We start from the raw sequence: 23,241 nt of genomic DNA, 5'->3' as shown, positions 1-23,241 counted from the left end.
ATCAAAAGGAATTATAGAATTGTGGAAAACTCGGGCTGGAAGAGACATTCCAAATTAATATCACCATCTCTGAGTTCTGAGGCAGGGAAAGCATATTTGTATGATCCCTGAGTGATTCCCATGTTGGAAACGCATAAAACTCTTGTGTAGTCATTCTAGTGTTTAACCAGCCTTACAAGGAGCATTTTTTCTCCCATTGTATCTAACCCACATATCTCTTGTTTAAAAATGATTGTTTAATTCACCGTAGTCCTTCCTTTGGAAAAAAGGGGAAAGCTGTCATGTTGCCACTCTTCAGTCATCCCTTTTGAGACAAGGGGGGCACAAAATTACAAAATGAAATATATAAACCTTTAGAATCAGTTTTAAGTAATGTTAAGTTTGATGGCTTTGTAACAGTAACAATGGAAAATTACTGAGGTACATGATTCACAGAAAAAAAATAGAGTACAGCTAGGGAACATACTGAGAATTCTTGTATAAGATAAACTGTTGTAGTTGGTGTAGTTTTAGGTCCTTATGACCTTAGTACAAAATGAGTGTAAGAAAAACAGTATAGAAAAACAGGACGTAGGGATAAGGAGTATCTGGGAATACCTGGGAATAGCAGGTGTCCAGGATGGCCTGCCCTTAAACTAACTGATAAGAAGAAGGACAGAATGATTGCTGTGTCTGTAGTGTTAACAAACCGATTAAGCTGGTATAAACACCTACTGCGTGTGCTTCAAAGGCTGCCAGAAGTGATGGAGATTGTTGGAAGAAGTAAATGACCCTCAGAGACCACCACGACATTTTTGAAGGCATGTGGGAAACTTTCTGGAAAATGATGTAATCTATATGTAGCCTCAAGAATGTATGCCCAGGGACTATATAAGGACGGCTTGTGTAGCAATACGGGGACAGACATTAGAAGGAGCTATCCCCCATGTCTCCCGGTGCTGCAATACAGAATACCTGCTTGTCAGCTTGAAAACTTTGTTGGTGAGTTTGTTCCTGGAGTTTCCTCTGAATCACTTTGTACTAAACAAACACAACTCTTTAACTTTTCTTCTTAATTCATGATTCTAAATTTTGTCGTTCTTATTCTCATAGGAGTTTTCTTCAGTTTGTATATAACCTTATTAAGATACATTGAATGAAACGCTGTGTTCCATCATTGCTAAATGATGCAGACTAGTGTATCCTTTGACTTGTATATGACTGTTGTCACCTGAGAAAATTTGCCTTTTAGAAACAGATAATGTAAGAACATTTTTGATTCTATTTGGCTGGCAATCAGAGCATCCAGATCCTTTTATTCAGCCCTGGTTTTTTTTTTGTTGTTGTTGTTGTTTTTTTTTTTTTCTCCTCTTTTCTTCTTTTTACTCCTTACCATTTTGAACGTCCAGTTAGTTGCTAATGGTGCTTTTATGTACTCTTGGTTACTTTGCTTGCATCAGAATATGCTATGTTAAGGAAAAAATTTGTAGCAATCAGTACCCATCAGGACTGTTTTGTTTTCACCAAAATAAGGTAAAATTAGAAGGGTTGTTTTATATGTTCCTTAAGAGCATTGTTTTGATGAACATGCATTGTGTGTCAGCTGGTTACTATAGCTATTAACTGACTTGCTGTTGTGTGATAATTTGGGGATGACTCTCACTGTTCAGCTGCTGACCCAACCTGCTGTCTAGGGAGATATGCTGCTTGCCAGGGTAGACACTAGGATGCTGCAGTGAGAATGCCAAGCCTTGCCCAGTCCTCAGACTCCTAACCTCTGTTGCTTCTTCATATGTACACAAAATACAAGTCCAGGAGAGACCTGGAGCACATCAGGCACGACTACATGGTGCTGGAGGTGGTGGTCAAGGAATGGGAGGCTTAGGTGGTTTCTCCTTGATCCTGCTGAAGATGGGAAAATCTGTGGTAAGAGGGGGTGGATTCCATAGGTCAAGATCCATTTGCATGGCTGGTGTCAACAACAAGATGTTACCTTTTCATAGAACTTTCTGATGATCAAGAACTGCCAGGAAGAGACAGGATCCACCTAATAACATGGGGAAAAAAACGTCCTTGCTGATAGGCTGGTGACAGAAGCTTTAACAGAAAGTGACATAACAACCCATTAGTGAGCAAGGAAGTAGACTGGGCTGCCAAGCAAATGGCATGGGATTATATAGACAGTAATCCTGAAAACAGCAAATCGGGGCACAATGTGACCATTCCAAGTACGTCCACAAATATGAGGAAATGCTAAGTGGACACACTGAGGTGGGAAATAATTTCTGGGAAATAACCATGACTGGATGATTATATGAAGTGTTTGTACACCAGTGAACACAGCATGGGCAAGAAATAAGGAATTAGAGCTCTGTGTGCAATTGCAGGGTTATGATATCATTTGGATCACAGAGGCACAGTAGGATGGCTCACATGACTGGAGTGCTGCAATAGCTAGATATGGGTTCTTCAAGGACAGTTTAAGACAATAGGGAAGGAGAGCTGCTCTTCATGTGAGAGAGCAGTAAAAATGCATGAGGTTCTGCCTGGGGATGGATGATGAGCCAGCCAAGAACTCATAGATAAGGATTAGCAGGTAGATTAACACAGGTGATGTTGAGGTGGGTGTCTGCTACTGACTGCCTGATCAGGGTAATCAGGACTGATATAGATAGGACCTGAAAACTGGAAGAAGCTTCACATTCTGTGGTCCTCATTGGAAAGTATAACAACTTGCTAACTGTAGAGGATCATCACAGCAGGTCATAATCTATCTGGTAGGTTTCTGGAGTGCATTGATGATAACTTCCTCACTATGTGATTAAGTAGCTGAAGAGAGGAGGCACTCCACTCAACTGGTGTCTTACACCAGTTACAAGGAAGAACTTGTAGGGGTTGTGAAGATCAGGGGCAAGCTTCACTGTGAAGTACAGTTCATAATTCCAAAAGGGGGGATAAAAGAAAGTGGGATCACAACCCTGGACTTCAGAAGAGCAGACTTTGACCCATTCAGGGATCTTCTCGGAAGAATCCCAAGGGTAACGGAGAAAAGATTTACAACGGAAATGTCTTCCAATTGTCCATCCAGACAAGCAGAAAATCAAGCAAATATACTGTAATGCAAGCATGTATAGACAAGAATTTCCTAACTAAACCCAAGCATAAAACAGGAAGCATAGATGGGATGGAAGCAGGGGCAGTTGACCTGAGAGGAATCTTGACATACTATCTAAGCACAAATGGGTGCAGTTAGGGAAGTCAAAACTGACCTGTAGTTGAATCTAGTGGGTTAAACTTTTTTTTGGGGGGGCAAGTATCTCCCAACCTCTATAAGCCAAAAATACTTCATCTTCTCAGCTACTCTTCTATGCCACTGCAGCTATCGATGTGACGTAGCGATTTACTGGAGTATGGTATTTCCTCTAGTATCAACCATAGCTACTGTAATACCCAGTAGTTAAACCAATACAAGAGTTTTATAACTTTGAGTTTTGCTTCTCAGTGTAAAAGTGATGCATGAAATTTTGAGATAATGGAATTTGGAAATCATTACAGGATGCAGTTGCAGGGGGAAATGGAAAGCATACAGTGACAGCTTTAAAATGTTCCAAATTTAGGAAATATTATTAATTTTTATAAGACAGACTGAATAATATTTTATTTGGGGAAATATATGATAGGTTATGGAATGAACAGAGATTGGTGAAAAGCAGAAGGTAAAAGGAATTACAGATTCAGATAGTTCAACTTCCAAATACTCTAAAGGAAATAACTAAGAGGTGATTAATATTTTAATTTCTGAAATGTTATTATCTGCAGAACTTATTTTTGCTGCTTGTATTTCTAATGATGAATGCTTCTTTCAGCTGGCTTGTCAGACCAGGAATATAATTTATAACTTAAAAGGACAAAAGTAAATGGAAAAGAAACATTTGATTTCTTCAATTTTCTTACCTGTTACAAAGCTGCCTCATAAATTTATGAAATAATAAAATGTATCTTTCCTTCTTCTCCAATATATTTTAAATCCATAAAAAAATACATTAAAAGTAACAACTAGGATCTGAGATACAGGGCAGAAATTTCCCACAGTGCATCCTCATACTTCACTCCTGAGCTTTAGTTACAACGCTTCTGGGGCTGGGAAACTTACTTGTGTGTCCTGTCCATTGCTTTGGCACCCATGGCTTTCCCTCCTGAGAAATGTTAGTTCAAATAGTTGTCCTTAGGATCCAGTTTGATTCTTTACACCTTTTCCCTCCCTACCTTTTTTCTTCTGTATGGCTTAAAACATGATATCCTCTGCCCTGGTTAAAGTCCAGCCCTCAGGAGCCTCATGGAAGATATGAGCAGGTAGGCACATAACGCACACACATTCACATGCTGACGCGCGGTTTCTCAGTATAACATTTCATCCACCATGAGACAATATGGGTTATTTACACAAAGTGAAGGTTGAGACAGGCTGTGTCACTCCTGTCTGCACATTGAACTCCTATTGCTGGTAAATTCTCTTCATCCTGAATTGATGATGAAATTCCTAGAGAGAATGAAAATCTGATATTCTGACCTCTCATATCTTCAAGACTGTCCTGCAGGTGAATCTTGACATAATGCATTTTATGCTTTCATCACATGACTTCTTCCCCAACAACCAAATTCTCTTTGCTGGAAGTTCATGAATGTTTATACTGAAGAAAGCATGTGTTTTCTCACTCTTATTAGCACTGTACTCACTCTCCCTCTTTGGTTTTTCCCTTTCCCTGCACTCTAGGTAACTAAAGTTCACCTTACAAGAGTAAAATAAAAACAAAGAGCAATGGAATATATCTAAACAAAGTTCAATTGGCAGGTGAATTACAATTACATATTAAGTGTTTATAACACCATGCAGAATTCATAATTGGTACAGAAAGATTCACCAAACTGTTGCACTATAATTTAATATATATTTAAAGGGATGTTTTAAGGGTATAGGAACATAAATACTTTTATTTTAGCTTTTATGAGCCAAACAGTTGCTATTAGAAAAATATATTTTTTTCAAACACAGCACTTCTGCTGGTTTTTGAGTCCAACTGTAGAACAAGTGCCAGTGGCTCATCAGAAATTAAGGTCTTTGCTGTTCTAACTTATTCAATAGTTATGCATCCTTGTTTCTGGGTCTCATTCAACAAAGGGAAAACCAGGTTTTTTTTAGAAACTCAACAAAACTGTGTGGTATGTCCTAATGGAGTTGGAAAACATTAGTTTAGGAGCTAGTTATAATTCTATATTTAGTATATTAAGAAGGGTAAAGGGGTCATTCTTAAAGTGTTTCCTTACCTGAAAGTTTATTTTCTTGGTGCAAAGAAGAGCTCCAGAGAAAGTTCATCTCCATAAATTTTAAGCCTCCTTTTCATCTGCAATTTGATTTCTTACTTCTTATTATAAGCAGAAGAAGAACATTGTGTTGGTGTAACACTCTTTATATAAATCCAGCTCTGACAGTACTTAACCTCTGCTAAGCTTTAACCCTCAACAGAGGTGCAGAAACATGTTAAGCCAGAGAGTGTTTCTGTACATTTTATTTTAATGTGTTGAATTTTGCCTTTCTGAAACTGCAGAAATAGATTTTGAAGTATGACTTCTGGTTTTGTCATAAACATTTTTAAATCAAGAGGAATGTATGAGATTTATATGTTGTCCAGAGTGAAATTCTTGAACCTTGTATAAAATTATAAACCTGGGACCAGTTAAACTTGCAGTGCACAGCACTTTAAATGTCATAGATACCTGACTTTAAAAAAGAATAAACAAGCTGAAGAGAAGTGCAAAAAAAATTGAAGTGGATAGGACTGGAACCAAGAAGTAGAAAATCTGAAAACCTGCACCCAAAAGAATGGGGATCAAATTTTTACATGGCATTCATTTTGACTTTTAATTATTAGCAGCAAGGGCAGGAAAGGGAAAGGAAACAAAAAAAAAATAAAATGACTACATCAGTATTATTTTTTCCTCAAAAACTATTTCTTAATTCCAGCAATTTCTGTACTGCAAAATTTGAGTTTAGTTGCTTGATCCTTTAAATACTGGGAAGCTGGTTTATACTCTTTTATAGCTCTATATTTTCAAGATCTGTTTTCCAAGAAAAATATTGAAAGATCGTATATTTAAAGAAAATGAAAACTCACTTTTTTTTTTCTCATTTAAATGTCTAATGGTAGATAGGAACATGAATAACTTCAAAATTTACCATCCTACCAAAAGAGTTGTGGGAGGATATCAAACACAGAGCACTTCTTCACTATGCAGAGGCAAATGCCCCTAGAGTGAATACTGCCACCTCTCCTATTTTCTGTCCAAGAGGCAAGATGACGTGGCCATGGCAAGGGCAGAGCAGGCAGCAGTGGCAGTGGCTGGAATGAGCAGTGGGCAGGGGACCTCTATTTTTTATCAGATGCAATGGTAGATTATTTTTTGCATTTCTGAGATATTCACCCATCATGTGCCACCTTGAGCTGTGCGTGTGTGGGGGTGAAGGTGTGTGGGTCTGCTTTTTTCCCATAGAATTATTTCTCAGAGTGGGAGGTTCTCATCCTACGTGTACCAGGCTGAAAGCAAAGCAACTGTGTTCAGGAAGATGCTAAATAAAGAAAGTGGTTGAACAGAGAGGGAGGATGAAAGAACTATGCTGATGCTAGTGTCAAAATAAAATGGGACAACCACTTAAAACAAAAGCCTGGAACACTTTAGTGTACTTGGAAGATTTAATTAGAACTACGTAGGTCTCCCCTCCTTGTGCTCTACATAATTTCAGTTGTGCAAGGTACCATGCTGTAAAAAGGGAAGGGATTTACATCTTTTATTGAGAGTGGAAATACCTGAACGTTGCTGCACACTGACAAGTACAAATGGAAAAAAAAAAAATAAAAAAAAATCGGGGTACCCATGTTTAAAAATGGTTGTCATAGAATATGGGAGCCAAGAATCTCAAACCTGTTTCTATTTTAACGTGGCTGTTTGTACATAGCTCTCATTATTAACATATTATTTATTTTTTGTATACTAGAAGACTGTACAAATATATCAAGATTTGTATCTGCAAATTCTTCACTGAAGTTGCAAGGCAACCTTAGCTATGTAATGTGCCTATGACAGTATGCTACACTATGTTGTATTTTATATTATTGGGAAGCCAGGTTATATTGTTTGGCAAATACAGAATCATAGAATAGTTAGGGTTAGAAAGGACCTTAAGATCATCTAGTTGCAACCCCCCTGCCATGGGCAGGGACACCTCACACTAAACCATATCACCCAAGGCTCTGTCCAAACTGGCCTTGAACACTGCCAGGGACAGAGCATTCACAACCTCCCTGGGCAACCCATTCCAGTGCCTCACCACCCTAACAGGAAAGAATTTCCTCCTTATATCCAATCTAAACTTCCTCTGTTTAAGTTTGAACCCGTTACCCCTTGTCCTGTCACTACAGTCTCTAATGAAGAGTCCCTCCCCCTTCAGATACTGGAAGGCTGCTATGAGGTCTCCATGCAGCCTTCTCTTCTCCAGACTCAACAGCCCCAACTTCCTCAGCCTATTTTTATACAGGAGGTGCTCCAGTCCCCTGATCATCCTCGTGGCCCTCCTCTGGACATGTTCCAACAGTTCCATGCCTTTTTTATGTTGAGGAAACCAGAATTGTACACAATACTCCAAGTGAGGTCTCACAAGAGCAGAGTAGAGGGGCAGGATCACCTCCTTTGACCTGCTGGTCACGTTCCTTTTGATGCAGCCCAGGATGCAGTTGGCTTTCTAGGCTGCGAGTGCACCCTGAAGCTGCCTCATGTTCATTTTCTCATCGACCAACGCCCCCAAGTCCTTCTCTGCAGGGCTGTTCTGAATCTCTCCTCCGCCCAACCTGTAGCTGTGCCTGGGATTGCTCCGACCCAGTGCAGGACCTTGCACTTGTCATGGTTAAACTTCATAAGGCTGGAATCAGCCCCTCTCACAAGTGTGTTGAGGTCCCTCTGGATGGCATTCCTTCCCTCCAGAGTATCAACTGAACCACGCAGCTTGGTGTCATCGGCAAACTTACTGAGGGTGCACTCAATCCCACTGTCCATGTCCATATAACACACAAAGTTAATTAATAAATTGTAAGGCAGAAGGGATTTTCTTTATTTTGGAAGGAAATATTTTATCTGTTTGTTTGCAGCTGACCATATGTGTAATGTACATTTTTCTACGTATAACAGAGTGTCAGGGAAGTAGGCTGGTTGTTATACAGTCCCGGATAGCTGCACTTTGGGTCAGATGGGAATCATCTGGAAGGTGGGAGGTAGCATCATACACATAATTTCCCTGAAAAACATGTTTAAGTAAGAGAAATACCTGGAGTTCAAGGTGGCTTTGGCATGAAATAATTAGAACAGCAAAGACGGACCCAGGAGAGGATGGAGAGACCTCAAGGTTCCTATGGCAAATGTGGGTAGCAGTAGGGCTTGCTCATAGGAGAGAACAGGAAAGACTGCCCACTTAAGAGGAAGACACTTCTCAGAGAAGAAATGGGTTTTACCATAATGCACATAGTTGCTAGAATTTAGTGGTCTGAAAAGTGGAACAGGCAGAAAGGATCTGACCTCTAAGAATGTGATATGAAAGAGAGAAAATTGATTTCAATCACCTTTTCATTTACTCCTCTTCAGTGGCAGATCTGAATCTCAATCTGCAGATATGACTCTTCTAGACATAAAAAATATTACCTGTTCTAATATACTGACTTTTAAGTGACTGCACTTCAAGGAGCATATTTTGCAAGTGTACGGTCCCATCATAGTAGTCATTTAGTGTAATTTGAATAATCCTTAGGCTTCCATGAGTAAATTCTTGCTCGAACTAGCATGATATCTTAAATGATTATCCAGCCTTGGCAGTCATATTCTGTAATAGAAATTTATCTGCCTTTGGCAAGCTGTCCAAGGACTTAATTAGCTTCACTGTGCTGTACCTTCTGCTTAGCTTAGTGAATTTACCTCTCTTCTGTTATTGTCTGTCATTAACTTTCTGTCTCCTCGATTGCAGTCTAAATGGATCTTCAAGTTCATTTTTTTTTTTTTTTTAAGGTAAACTCATTAGACACGGTTCCTTTTGTCTTTCAGCATTTCAATGTTTTAACCATAATTTTGGTCTCCAAAGGAAGGAGGAATGTAAGTTTTCTCTGCTGTGTTCCATTAACAAAAACTGCAGGCTAGACTTTTTCATTCATCATTTCACAAAGACTGCAGAAGTCTCAGAAGTCAGAGATTTCCACAATGAATTCTCTGTCCTGTCAACATGGAGGATTATTCCTACATTTCCAGTAGTATACTTTCCCACATGAAATCCTACTTCTCTTTGCACCTAGCTTAGGAGGTGAGTTAGGCCCCCCTGTAATGATGATTTCTTTAGTACCTATGACATAGACAACCATGGCACTACCAGCATCCAAAACAATACAATTTATCAGCATTTGCTCCCTTGGTTTTCAATAAAAAAAATATATCAAGGAGAATCTAAATCTAGCTCAGTTCTAAAGTGTATTATGTTCCACCCAGAGTCCTTCTGTAGCCATCCCCATGAATCTGGTTACATGTTCATTTTAAAACTTCTTTTATAAACACATTTTGATGCCTTTAATGACTGTCATTTTTCCTAAGCAATTTTAATTTTCTCTCTCTGCTTCCAGTTGTTGCCATAGGTAGTGGCAAACATATTAAAAATGCACAGCAGTGACCTTTTTTTACTTAAAGATATCTAATAAAAAAGAAACTAACTGAGGAGCTTGAAAGATCAGTCTTTTTACAGTTTACTGATCATTTCAACGTTAGTCTTCAAAATGATGAAACTCTTAACTTAGGAGATACAGGCATTACATAGCTGACTTTAGAAACCAAGTGACTATTGAATGCTCTGGATATCAGAAACATTGAAAATGTTTCCACTGAAGAGCTTTTAAATTTATTTTTAATTTTGTCTATTTATTTATTTATTAAATTTGTAAGCAGTGAATTCTATTACCAAAAACAATAAAACAATAACTCATTACTAAAAACAATAACTCAAAAACAATGACGCACAGGGATTTAAGTAAAAAATATGTTAAGATACACCTATGGTTTCTATGTGGTAGAAGGCTTTAATTTGTCTGGAAGTCCCCTTTCATGCCATAGCCTATCATGTAGGTTTTTCCCAAGTAGAGTATATGAACAGATAAGATTTTTTTTTATTTAAATGGTGAGGTTTGTGAATGGGAGAATTGTAGTTCATGGGCTGGAATATCTTTTAACATAATTTACTAATGGATGTCCTGAGGGTCACATCAAACCATTTTCTTATTCTAATTGGTGTGAAAGCAGAACAAGACAATTGCAAATTTCATTAGGCTGGTCCCATAATTAATGCAGTTAAATATTTGCTGAAACTGTTAATAAAACACTTGTACTCAAAATTTATAGAAGTAGTCTTCTTGCAATGTCATCACGGACTCATGGTTCCATAAAGATTGTTTTGTCTAAATGTGCACAAAAAAATAGTCATGATATTTTACAATATCAATATATTTTTCAGTATTTCAAATGATCTGAATATCTTTCTGCTGTAAGTCAATTCATCAATATTTGCCATACAGGAATTATTGATACTAAACTTCCCTTGAATGAATTATAAGCATTTTTTGTTGTTTTTTGTGTTTTTTCCAACAAATGTTTTTGGAGAATTTCAGAAACAAAACAATCTTGTGTTTAACAAGCCAGGAGAAAGTGTTGCTTTTACTTGCCCTTATAACATTGCAGATTCAGTGCTGCAAGTGATGTGGGAAAGGATTAAAGCAGATTGAGTAGATATTGTTGTTCTGTGCAGCTCATCAGGAAAGCAAAGCTTTGGTTCACATTTCAAAGAGCGTACACTGATGGGCTGCTCTGATCAGGCAAACTCCTATATTGTTATCCCAAACATTACAGCCTCTGACTTTGCAAATTACCACTGTGTAGCTACTGAGAGAAACAAAACCCATGTAATGATTTTTACTGTGGCTGGTAGAGTAAAGGAGGAAGCGGTAAATATTTTCACAATAGGACCTTCTGAGGCATCAACACTTTCACCCATATAAAATAACTCTTTGGTAACAAGTGAGGGTTAATTTAAATAATACCATACTCCAATTAGCAGCATGTAAAATATGGCAAAGTTAACAATTAATCATATTTCCACAGAAAGAGACTTGTTTTAAGCTTGTCTGATATCATTATTGAACTTAATCTATTTGTGAAAAACTGTTTTGATGCTGGGAAGAAGATAGACAGCATGAGTTTGCAGGGAGAGGAGGGCATTCTTCCAGAGAAGATATGAGGGGAATTCCCTATTAGCACAGAGAGAAACAGGGGCCCAGGGCAAGACTTACCCTCCAATGAAGACAAAGAGCACACTCAGCTGAAAATGTAAATATATACTGGCCTCAACCTTACTCTTGTAAGGAGTTTCTCTGGGGGGAACCGAGAAGCTCAGTGTTTTTTACTGTGACTACTGTCACAAATTGATTGTAATGGGAGCTTAGGTCTGCACATGTAGTTTTAGTTCTTTTGTGTAGAATGTATTTTGAAGATACAGTTCTTATTTGTCCTGGGTTCAGCAATAGCAGTCATTTTTCTCCTTCTTAGTAGCTGGTGCAGTGCTGTGGTTTTGACTTTCAGCCTGGGAACAACGTTGATAACACCAATGGTTTTAGTTGCTGCTCAGTAATGTTTACTCTGACCAAGGACTTTGTGAGCCTCATGCTCTGCCAGGGAGAAGGGGAAGTCGGGAGGAAGCAGAGACAGGACACCTGACCCAAACTAAGCAAAGAAGTATTGCATACCACAGCACGTCATGCCCAGGATGTAAAACTGGGGGCAGTTACCCGAAAGGGCTAGTTTACTGATCAGGTCAGGCTGGGTATCTATTGGCAGGTGGTGAGTGGTTGTAATCTCTTCCCTTGTTATTTCCCTTATCATTATCATTATTGGTGGTAGCAGTAGTGATTTGTGTTATACCTTCGTTACTGGACTGTTCTTAACTCATGGGAGTTACATTCTTTCGGTTCTCCTCCCCATCCCTCTGGAAGCAGGGGTAGGAAGGGGGGGGAGTAAGCGAACAGTTGCGTGGTTTCTGGGTTGCCAGCCGAGCTTAAACCACAACATTGTTCTACATGGGTCCTTCTTCTGTTGCAGTATTCAGTCCAGCTTTTGGTGTTCTGCCTTGCGCCTGGTAATACATGAGTGTTGGTAGACATATCTAAGAGCTGTAGCATGGAGCATAAAACTTCAGAATATGCTTAATCTGCAATATGATTAATTGAGAAGTGGAAAATATGCTTGAGAAAAAAATGCTGATCTGCTTTACTCTTGATACTTGACCATGAAAGTCTATGAAATTGAGCAGAATGCCATAAAGAAAGAGGTATAAGGACAAAAATTCCTCTCACCTTTAGGAATTTTAAACATTCAAATTTCAAAATATTTACGATATTGGTATAATCAAGCATATCCAAATTGTAGAGTAATAGAAGTATTTTCTGTTTGCTCCAAGTGCTTCTCATACCAAAATGAATGCATATGAGTTGCAAGCAACACAGTAATTTTCAGAATTACCAGAACTACCTACACAAACAACTTTTTTCAAGAAGAGTTTGGTTTCCATGTTTCTTTTGCTCTTGAAATTGATCCTATATATAATTTTTTGTTCTAACAATGCCAGCATAATTATGCCTGTTTACTGGAGGAAAAAAAAAGTATAAAACCATTGCAGAAGCTGAAGTACAGTCTGATTCAGAAATCACTCCCTTGTCTCCCTTTTAAGCCCTCACTTGATATGAGGTGGGTTTTGTTGAATTTTCACTAACTTCAAAAGAAGTGAAGTCTCAAGGATTTCCAATTATTTCTCTTTTAATGTTTGAAATGTTTCATAACACAATATTTGCAGTGAGATATGGAGAAACACTAAGGGGAGAGAAGCAACAGGCCAGGCGCCAGCTTCCCCCCGCAATGTGTAGCATAGCCAGTGAAGTCTCTCACAAATTCATGAGTGCCTTTGCTTGATGCAACAGCCGTGGTTTGAATAAAGCAAGTGCTGACAGAAAACTGCTACGCTAGTTCTTTGTGTATGTTCTGTCAATTCAGTCACATCTTTTTCTTTGGCTTAGCATTACAGTTAAGCCACACAAGAGCTTGGATTTGCTACCAAACTCCTCCAATTTTTGTTGTCTGTCAGTGTGATTCTGCATGCGTACTGCGAATCTTCTTGCTTTGCCCAGTTTCAGAGATGTTTTGAAATACTGAGTCTAGGCGCTGGGACAATAGCTGCACTGTAAGCAGTAATACAGAAAACTCTGATTAGGTAGAGAGAAAGTAAAAGAAAAGAAATTTTTTTATTATTAATATTTTTTGAGAGACCCCAAGAATGTCTGAAGAGGAGGAATCTTGGGTGAAAGGAAGTAGAAATAAGAGTGCAGGATTATTTGCAGAGCTGATGATAGTTCTAAACCTTCAGATTCTGAGAGGTGGTACTGTAGAAAGAAGTAGATTGCTTCTTGTCTATAGGTGAATGTATTTTTGCAAGGAAAATCAGCATGGTATTCCTATGAAGAAAAAAGGAAGAGAGGAGGGAAAAGGTATTCAAATGTCAGGAAAGCCTGAACTATTCTTGCAGTTTTATCAGTAGAAGTCAGCATGCTGCATTTAAGGTTTTTCAACATGAGTGAAGGTAAAACCGTAAGGTGCTTTCATTATCATTAAGTTCGTCCAGTCTATCCCGCTAAATATTGTGATTGTTGTTTTTAGTAACAGGAATTTCCATCTGAAAGGAGCCTTCTGCTAATCTTTTTGACCTTGAAACCTGGCACACATAAAGCAGCATGTGTATGCAAAGGAGTGTAACTTTTGTTGGACAGCACCTACAGAAACAGAAGGCTGAATATTTCATAATAATATAATGTATTCAAGAGACTTTGGATAAATTTCTGGTGTGTTCTTCATCATATTTCTCCTTCTAAAAATTCTAATGATATGGAGATTGGTCATGTCACCAGATTCCACATTTGAATCTGTTTCTGATTTTTACTTACCTTGCCTTTTCCTTTGATTAGATTTTTTTTTTTTGAGCATGTTTTTGAATGGAGGAAACTGACTTACAATCCATGTATTGTTTTGATAGATGACTGGGAAAGAAGGTGAGATACCACATGAAAGAACTGAAAAGTTAGCAGAGTTAAAAAAGGAATGCTTATTCCATCCTGAAGACCCAGCCATTTTTAGAAAGATGTAATAAGGTTTTTCTTGCTTCAGTAGCAAGTGGGATAGCAAGCTCTCTTAGACAAAGTAAAATAGAAACATCTTGTGCTGCTATGTGTTTCCACTAGGTCTGAAAAGCTGGGTGGTGCTTATATTTAAATGTATATTTACGGTCAGAATTACATTATGGCTTGTACTAGCCTTCTCAGCAGCTTTGTTGCCCTCCTCTTGACACCTTAGTCAAATACCTTAATATCCTCAAATTGTGGGGCCCAGAACTGTACGTAGTGCTCAAGGTGAGGCTGCAACAATGCTGAATACAAAGAGATAATCACATCTTCTGACAGGCTGCCTGTGTTGTTTGCCCTTTTGGCTGCTGACTTCTGTTGAGCCTGCTGCTGACAAGTACCCCCAGATCCCTTTCTGTAGGCCTGCTCTCCAGCCACTCCACTTCCCGTTTATACTTATGCCTGCTGTTACTCTGTCTTGGATGTAGAATCCTGCATTTGTCCCCTTCATCCATTTGGCTGGTTACCTTACCTTAATAGAAGGTAATCACATTAGCTGGACAGGACTTTCCCTTTGTGAACCCATGTTGACTGTGCCTTTAGATTATTTTCAACAGCACCCAGTATGATCTTCACAGCAGCAGATGAAAAGCAGGCTACAACTTGTCCAGTCATTGAGGGTTATCTATGTCCTTCTGAGCTAAAAGAAGAAAGTAGCACTTCTGTGCCACAGAAAACAGAATATAAGGCTACAGCTGGTGGTGAGGACAATCAGGGTAGGAGTGAAATTAACTTCCTTCTTTCCTCATAAATTCATACAGTGTGAACACAAGATATCAGACCATGCTGTGGGTCTCTACTCAACAAATCACCTTTCTCTGAGCATGAATGCATTCATGCTGGATTTCTGCCTTTGAGATTTGGGCAAAACTATTTCAGATGTCTAGTTAGCATACCATATGTGCCAGTCCAGCAAGGCATGTGACAAACTACATGCAGATCTTTACAGTGAGTTCAAATCTCTTGTTAAAACAAATTGCTGTCTGGCCTATCAGACGGCATATATATATATATGCCGTCTGATAGATAAGCATATATATATATATATGCTGCCTGTATATGTAAGTTTTATATACATATATATATATATATAAAGTGCCAAGGCTAGAAAGATGGCAGAGAGAGAGACACATTGTCTAATACTTAACAGAAATTGAACTGCAGCTGAAAATACACTTAATAGCCTGCCATCAGTATGCCACCTTTGATGAGAACACAAGAACTAAAGAGACACATGACAAGCCTCTGACATGTTTCTGCAAACTTTTGAATGTTATATTAAAGTCAGTAATTACAAAAGGTTTTATTTAGTTAAAGAAAACAAATGCTCCAGGAAGGCTTTGCTCACTTCAAATGAGAAAAGGCAAAAGGGCTTTGAGGTGTTGTCAGTTCTAAAAAAAAAATAAAATCTAACGTTTTTTTTTAATCCAGATTTAACTGACAGCTGATAATCCCATCTCTCAAACTCATTAACTCCTAGATGATTATCTTAACCTGATAAAGCTGAGGGTGAATTCAGAAAAATTAGATCTGGAGTGAAGGATGGGGATGATGCTGAAGTATGGAACTCTATTCAGATTCAACCATCCTTGATGATAAAATATAAGATTTTAAATTTTTCTCTCCATGAATACAGGATGTTTTCTCCTTAAGTACTCATGGCAGAGAAAATGATGTTCTGTGGCAGGTAGCTGAATACCTGAAAAAAGACATAATCTTTCTGAATTTGATCATAATTATATGCACTATCCTGTCATTTTAAGTGCACAGCAGATGAAAACATGCTGGTAGTAGAGTGATTTCATATGTGGTTATAATACAGAAGGCATCACTTTTTGCTACCAGGCAGCCTTTTCTGTTGTGTCACATACCTTCATCAGTGTAAACTTCTGGGAGGATTTTGTTTCTTTTTTCTTTCCAGTAAAATAACATTGGAATGCAAGGATAAGACTTTTCTGTAATCAGTATTATATTTTTTTTATCTTTTCCAATGATCACATTAATACTAAAGATGCGTACCTGAGCATGTCTCAGCTGCTACTCAGGATAGCCAGATAAGAAGCTGTGAACCTTTTTGATCCTGGTGAGAAAAGACATGGTGATGGCTCAGCAGCTGGTTAGCTGGGACTACAGTCCTGTCTTGAGTTAAGCAGTAGCAGTCATTTTCCTCCTTCTTAGTAGCTGGTGCAGTGCTGTGGTTTTGACTTTCAGCCTGGGAACAACGCTGATAACACCAATGGTTTTAGTTGCTGCTCAGTAATGTTTACTCTGACCAAGGACTTTGTGAGCCTCATGCTCTGCCAGGGAGGAGGGGAAGGTGGGAGGAAGCAGAGACAGGACACCTGACCCAAACTAACCAAAGAGGTATTCCATACCACAGCACGTCATGCCCAGGATGTAAAACTGGGGGCAGTTATCCGGAAGGGCTAGATCACTGCTCGAGTCAGGTGGGGTATCGGTCGATGGCTGGTGAGCGGTTGTATTCTCTTCCCTTGTTATTTCCCTTATAATTTTTATTATTGGTGGTAGCAGTAGTGATTTGTGTTATACCTTAGTTACTGGACTGTTCTTATCTCAGCCCATGGGAGTCACATTCTTTCGATTCTCCTGCCCATCCCTCCAGGAGCAGGGGAGAGGGGCGGAGTGAAAGAGAGATTGCGTGGCTCTGATTTACGGCTGGGCTTAAACCACAACAAGTCCTTAGTGATACTGACTGTTTTCTTTTGCCTAAGAACTGAGCATGTAACCTTCTTGTCTACCCAGAATGAAAGGTCTTCAGGGAAGCTGTGGTTTCATCTTTGAATGCTATCTTCCCCCGTGCAGTGGACAGAACATCAAAGAGTGACTAATCTAACGACAATTTTTTCGTCTCTGTTCACCAATGAATTGCTAGTGTTTATCTGAAATACATGAAACAACTTGTGGCCATGAAATATGACCACCATCTCTTGTGCTAAGTAACACAAGAGGTATTACTCCTTTTCCATCCCAGGGCATCCTTTTTTGTACCTTTTTTTGTTTTACTCTTACATGTTAAGAAATTGAAGGAAGTGTAGAGGTGCAACACAGGAGCAGGAAGCAGGGCCCTGTGGTGTGCTGCAAAAAGCTGGCTTGAAGTTATGTGGTTTAACACTTTCTTTTTCTAAGAGTTTTAAATGCATGATAACTGTACTGAGGTCTTGTGTGATGGCTTCCTGTGTGACTTTGAGTATATTACCTCTGTTTTTTGCCCCAGCTTTTTTCACCTCAAAAATGAGAATAATATGCCATTACCACTCCACAAACTTAGGCACTGCAAGAATATATTGACTTATAACTAGAGGCCAGTGTCTTGCCTGTCTCTACCCTTTAGTTATCACATCTTTTCCTGCCTAGTTGCTCCTTAGCTTCATTTGAAGATGTGACTCCATACTGAAGAAGTCTGCATTTTAAGCAAAGTTACTGTAAATATAACTTTTCCTGCATTGGTTGTAATTCGCAAAGAAATTATTTTTGCTTAGGCTAGAACAAATAGGGTGGACTTCCATCATCAAAGCACGTAAAATAATATGTTATTAAAAAAAAGTGATGAAACAGAAGAAATTTCTGTGGAAATATTTTTGTTAAAAAATGAAGAGATTTCTTTTTGAATTAGAGCAGAAAATAATTGGCACACTGTGTGTAGTACTGAATAGAAATCCTCTTGAGGACTGAGGTGGTCTTTCCGGTACTCTGAAAAGTATCTTGTTGCTTATGGACATATTGCAAGATTGTTGGTTATCTAACTTTTACAATGCCAACAGCATTCACTTAAGTAGTCAGAGTGCTTTTATTATCCATATATCAGGTCACTTATGTATGCAATGTTTTCTTACCTGGGAAGGGAAGGGAATAGGAAAGGATTATACAAGGCAGCAGGATTTTTTCATACAACTGTGCTCACTCACCTTTCACAATTTCATAATAACTAGCTTAGCAAAACAAAGGTGTTTTAGAAATGAAGAAATGGTTGTGAGGTCTGAATATCGATCATGAGCTGTCATCAAATAATGTCTCTACATGATCATTGATTTTCAACTTATTTTGTCATAAAAAGTTCATGCTGGTTTATGCAAAATACTAACGATATTTATTACTATTGTATTTCAGCAACTTGGTATCAAAAACGGTTTATCGTCAGCATAGCTAGAGGAATTTCTGCTGCTGTCTTACTGTTAGTTTTTCTATCGATCTTCATTACCACTGCTTATCACAAAAAGTGAGTAACAAAACAATTTGCTTAATATACAGAAGCAGGTAAATGCGAAGGTGTTAACAGCTCATGCTACTATCCTCTTCAGTATCAGTTAAAAAAAAAAATGTAGATGTGAAAATTGAATTTTCTCACCAACATTTTAAACTTGAAAAAACCTAATCCATTCTACAGCCTATGAAAGAAATGACAGTTTATGTCCGTGTTGGAGGTGTGTCTCACCCCCTCCCCCCTCTTATTTTTCACATTAGAAAAACAAATGGCTTACTGAAGTTCCTTAGTCAGCTAAATGCTTACAGTGGTATTAGCTGGAATTTCACACCAAAGGTAATCTGTCAGGAATAACATAAACCTAGGCATAGACTTTTCCTATTTTGTGCATAGAGGGCAGGTGACATCTTGGGGTGTTCTACATCTTCTAGCATTTTTCTGTCATATGATTTAAAGTTCCAAATTTTTTCACAGCTGGATCCAAACTCATTGTTAAACCATTATCTAAGTTGGCTGTATTACTTGCCAAGTATATGCTATTGGTGTGATCCAGAATCTCTGTTTCCAATGAAAAGAAAAAGTGAGCAGAAAAAAAAATTCTTCCCCTGCCACAATATCTGGAACTTGTTGGCAACAGCTTCCCACATTTGCTCCTGAATCAAAGGGCCTCTTTTTCTTTGTCCAGGCTTTTATGAAACACTGCTAATCTATCTCATACATGTTATAGTTTACAAGTCAGAGGAAAGATTATTTGGATTTTTTATTGTAATTACTGGTTTCAGTGAGCAAGACCAGAATTATTTCTTGTATGCTGGAATTAGATATTTTGAAGTATGCTATCATTCATGATGCAGATCCCTCCACTGTTTTTCTGACTGAATGTGTGTCCTCAGCAAGAAGAGGAAGAGGATCACAGAGACTTTCTCAAACGATTTGTGTCCTACTCAGATGCAGGTGGAATTAACTCACATCTTGTATATTTCTTGACCTTTCTCTTCTGTATCTGATCTTTATATCCCCTAAATCTTATGGTCTAATCTTAAACTATATAGACAGGAAAAATGTAATATTTTAAAGTGTGATTATTGCTATTTATTTTTTTAATGAATGTTTTTTAATATTTTACAGATACATTTAGAGTTGTAACTGCATTCCATGTTATTAACAAATTAGCTCTTTTGGTTCACTAGCATTCTTATTATTTATTTTCTTCAAGTCACTATTGTAAAACTGAAGCAAACAATTGTATCTTGCGATAATCTTTGTCTTGATCTATTTTTTCTAGTTGCGCTTCACTGTAATTTGTTGGGACAGATGCTTCAGTGCTTCTTTCTTTTTTTGTACTGTCATAATCAATGTTTTGCAGCTCTCTGTCCCCCAACTCCCTCCCCTCTCATCCTCCCCCCCCCCCCCAATAATCCTATTCAAGGCCTTCAGAAGTGGAAAACAGACAATTTCACTGCTTCTGCCTTGTCTCTTCATATTTTAAGTTGGGGTATGAAGCTATGCTGTACTTAAGGAAATGATTCCATTTTCACAGTGGATATGAGACTGGCTTTCCACTTATATCCTCTCAGATGATCCTCTGTATGATCCAATGGTGAGCTCCACTGTCAATATATCCTTATAAAGCCATTTGACCTCATGTTATTTCCATTAGTCTCATTTTGACTGTTGGGTCACTGTACCAGAATGAAGCTCTTACCAGTGACCATAGGCTACGGGCTAGTCATTTACTTCAGAAAACACCTTTCCTCCCATGCCAGTTAATCAGAGCATGGTCACATTAAGCTGTCTTAAATACATGACTAATTCTTAGCATGGTCAATAACTTCAGAATAATTCAGAATGTTTTAAGATTGACATAGGAGAGACTACTTTATTATCTGTGGTGTGTATGGGAGGGGAAGGGGGCATTCCACTGGTGCTTTACCAGGCACCTGATGCAGGACAGCTGGGAAACATTCAAAGTGAAACTTTTTTCATATGTATTAACCTAAAACGTATCTGTAGCATACATGAAGACAAAAAAAAAATAATAATCAATTGATGGTTGAATATTTCCCCAAAATAAATCAGCATATGAGGAAAATGTGGCATTTTTCTCCTTTTTCAAAGTTGCAGCTGTTTTGAAGAAAATTCCTTAAAAGTTTCTTTTTCTTTTCTTATTTTTTTTAATGTTCTTCTAGCCTGGTAACAGTTATGGAAGTTCTAATTTTCATGGCACATGGAACACAGGAAGAAGAGAAGAAGAATCATCCCTTGAGCAGACAGAGGAGATTTATGTCAACTGCGATGATGTCTCATTTAAACCTAAGAAAAGACCATTTGATTCCTTTTTAGGAATGAAATAACCAGAGTGCAGGGCTTATATTTCCAGCTTAGACTTCATTTTCTTTGCATCATTGTGAAAGGTTAAAGTGGTTGTGCTGAGCACTGCCTGGGCTGCTTTGGCTGGACACCTAGCCTGGGCTAGCTTACACCAGATATAACTGTGCTGTATGGGAGCCTGCAGCATTAGCATATTTTTTTTTTGATTCATATGTAAAGATTATTTGTACTTCTGAAATTTAAACGGTTTTACCCAGTAGGTGTACTCTTAAAAATTTTAGATTAACTCTGACATACAGAATGGAGCATTTACAAAAAGTTAATTTGGTCTGAGGTATCGATGCTTCTGAAAAGCCTATATGAGAGGGCTGAGCAAGAAAATGTGTTCGATGTTGTCTATATCCATGACTTTTGCATCTCAAATGGAGTGCTTTATAGAATAATAAATTTCCATTATTTTCCACAAAGGAGGTGTTAGTTTGCGGCTGGGCAAAGAGTACTATTCAGCTCACAAAAGCAAATATATCAGGGATCCCTGAACGTAGATTTAAAAGTATGAACAGCAGCTTGCTGTCTAACAGCTGTGTGGTTTTACAGGTTTCTTGCTGCTCATCACAGTTATTTCAGTGCTTTCTATTTGTGGATGAAATAGAAGTGTAGCTCCTGCTCTCCTCCCTCCCTCCTTCCATCCCACCTCTCCCCCCATGCCCAGGAAAGAAAAAACAACCATGAAGACTGTAGCTGTCAGGTTATATTTAATAATAATTTATTATAAGGTTTAGTAGCGCAAAAAATAAAAGAGAACATGGAAGATATATGAATAAATGATGCAAAGCAGAAAAAGACGTGATTGAGAACATTTACAAAACAATACACATACATATGTAGTTGTATGTGTGCATATATTCAGCTGAAACCTACAAAAGAAACCACACAGAAATTGGACAAAAAAAACAAAGAAACAAAAAAAAACAACCAACCAACCAAAAAAAGAAAATCCTTAAAGAAACAGAACTAGAAGGCAGACCTGAGAATTAGGTTCTACACATCTTTTGGCCTTTTACTGAGGACAAAATCCCAGTAGATGAAGGTGTTACCATGATGGCTGATAATCATATACTACAAGCTGTGTGCCTGGCCCACCTGTGTTTGACTCCCCTTTTCATTTGAAGCATTAGTAAAAGTTGTTTTTGGTTTTTTTGTTTTTTTTTTGAGGGGGAAGATTTGTGAGTCTGCCTATGGTTCAGTTACCTGTTCCACTGGGCTCACTAGGAAGGTGCATCAACAGCCTGACAGTGAAAAGCACATTTTCCATAGCCTTCTGCGATGGAAAGCTTTCTTCACGTACACAGAAAAATAGGAGTCTAGGTTCTTCTGAGGATAAAGTGGTCACGGGGCTTCTCTGAACTATCTGAGCTATAATAGTGCTGTGTGGTTAGCCTACACCTCAGCTAAAAATGTAAAATCCTAAACCAAAATGTTCTTCAACTTCTCGCTGAATACTTGTGTACAATGTCATGTAACATTAGAAAACATCTCATTTTCGTTTTGCGTACCCCTGAACAAGGACACATACAAATTGTAAGGGCTATTTCTGTCTCTTTCACTTTGAGGGCTTTCAAGATATATAAATGCTTGCATGCGAAGTTGATGAGGATACACAGAACTGTACTATTAATATGTTGGTTTATTTCCTGAGTTATCAAATGTTATAGCAGATAATTCTAAGTTGTGCACAGCATTACAAATAAAACCCTGTAGTACTGGGTTTCTTTGATGATCCCATTTATTTTAAAAAGCTAAAATGATAATGTAATGAATTTGATTCTACTGAAGTTCTCAGATGGAAGCCTGATACAGAAATATCCATAAGCTGAGAAGCTGGTAATGTTTCACTGCTTGTGGAGACAGTCAAAATACATCCCTACTTTACTAAGGGTAAAAGCAGGAGAGGTTGAGGTTGAGTAGCTGGAATACCGGATAGCTTTGTTTATTTCTGGTAAAACCCTTATTTCTTGCCTCCACTGGTACTTTTAGCTTTTCTTCTCAAAATAATCACTTATTTTTGAGATTTGAGGAAGAAAAAAAAATCTGTAGTGCACATCTTTGCAGGTATTTTATCTATTTTAATTCAAATTTCATAGACATATTACTTCTACCAGGATAGTCCACAGGGAAAACCACATCACACATAGCATAATAAGAACAATATATTATTTCTTTTTCTAAAAACAAATGTAAAACAACAGCTTCATTTTTCTACCATGGTAATATCAGTGAACAGCAGCTGAACATGAGACTGATACAAATGAAAACCCAAGAGAAAACAACCCCAAATTTATCAATATTATAATTTTC

General features: G+C 38.0%; 1 protein-coding gene across 1 annotated transcript in view; it reads left to right on the top strand.

The window, feature by feature from the left end:
- The window catches only part of CD226 (CD226 molecule), a 29,047-nt gene extending 8,141 nt beyond the window's left edge, over positions 1 to 20,906 (top strand). The window contains 6 exon segments of the mRNA XM_061448138.1: positions 10,714 to 11,084; positions 14,186 to 14,201; positions 14,888 to 15,046; positions 18,459 to 18,567; positions 18,813 to 18,888; positions 20,742 to 20,906. Coding sequence (XP_061304122.1) covers positions 10,714 to 11,084; positions 14,186 to 14,201; positions 14,888 to 15,046; positions 18,459 to 18,567; positions 18,813 to 18,888; positions 20,742 to 20,906 — 896 coding nt within the window.
- The last annotated feature ends 2,335 nt before the right edge of the window (positions 20,907 to 23,241 follow it).

This window comes from Pezoporus flaviventris, unplaced genomic scaffold (assembly GCF_033815535.1).
Source record: "Pezoporus flaviventris isolate CSIRO_AGI_PZ_B2104156 unplaced genomic scaffold, CSIRO_AGI_Pfla_v1 ptg000007l, whole genome shotgun sequence".
Classification (NCBI taxonomy): domain Eukaryota; kingdom Metazoa; phylum Chordata; class Aves; order Psittaciformes; family Psittacidae; genus Pezoporus; species Pezoporus flaviventris.
This window is presented reverse-complemented; position numbering and strand designations above follow the sequence as displayed.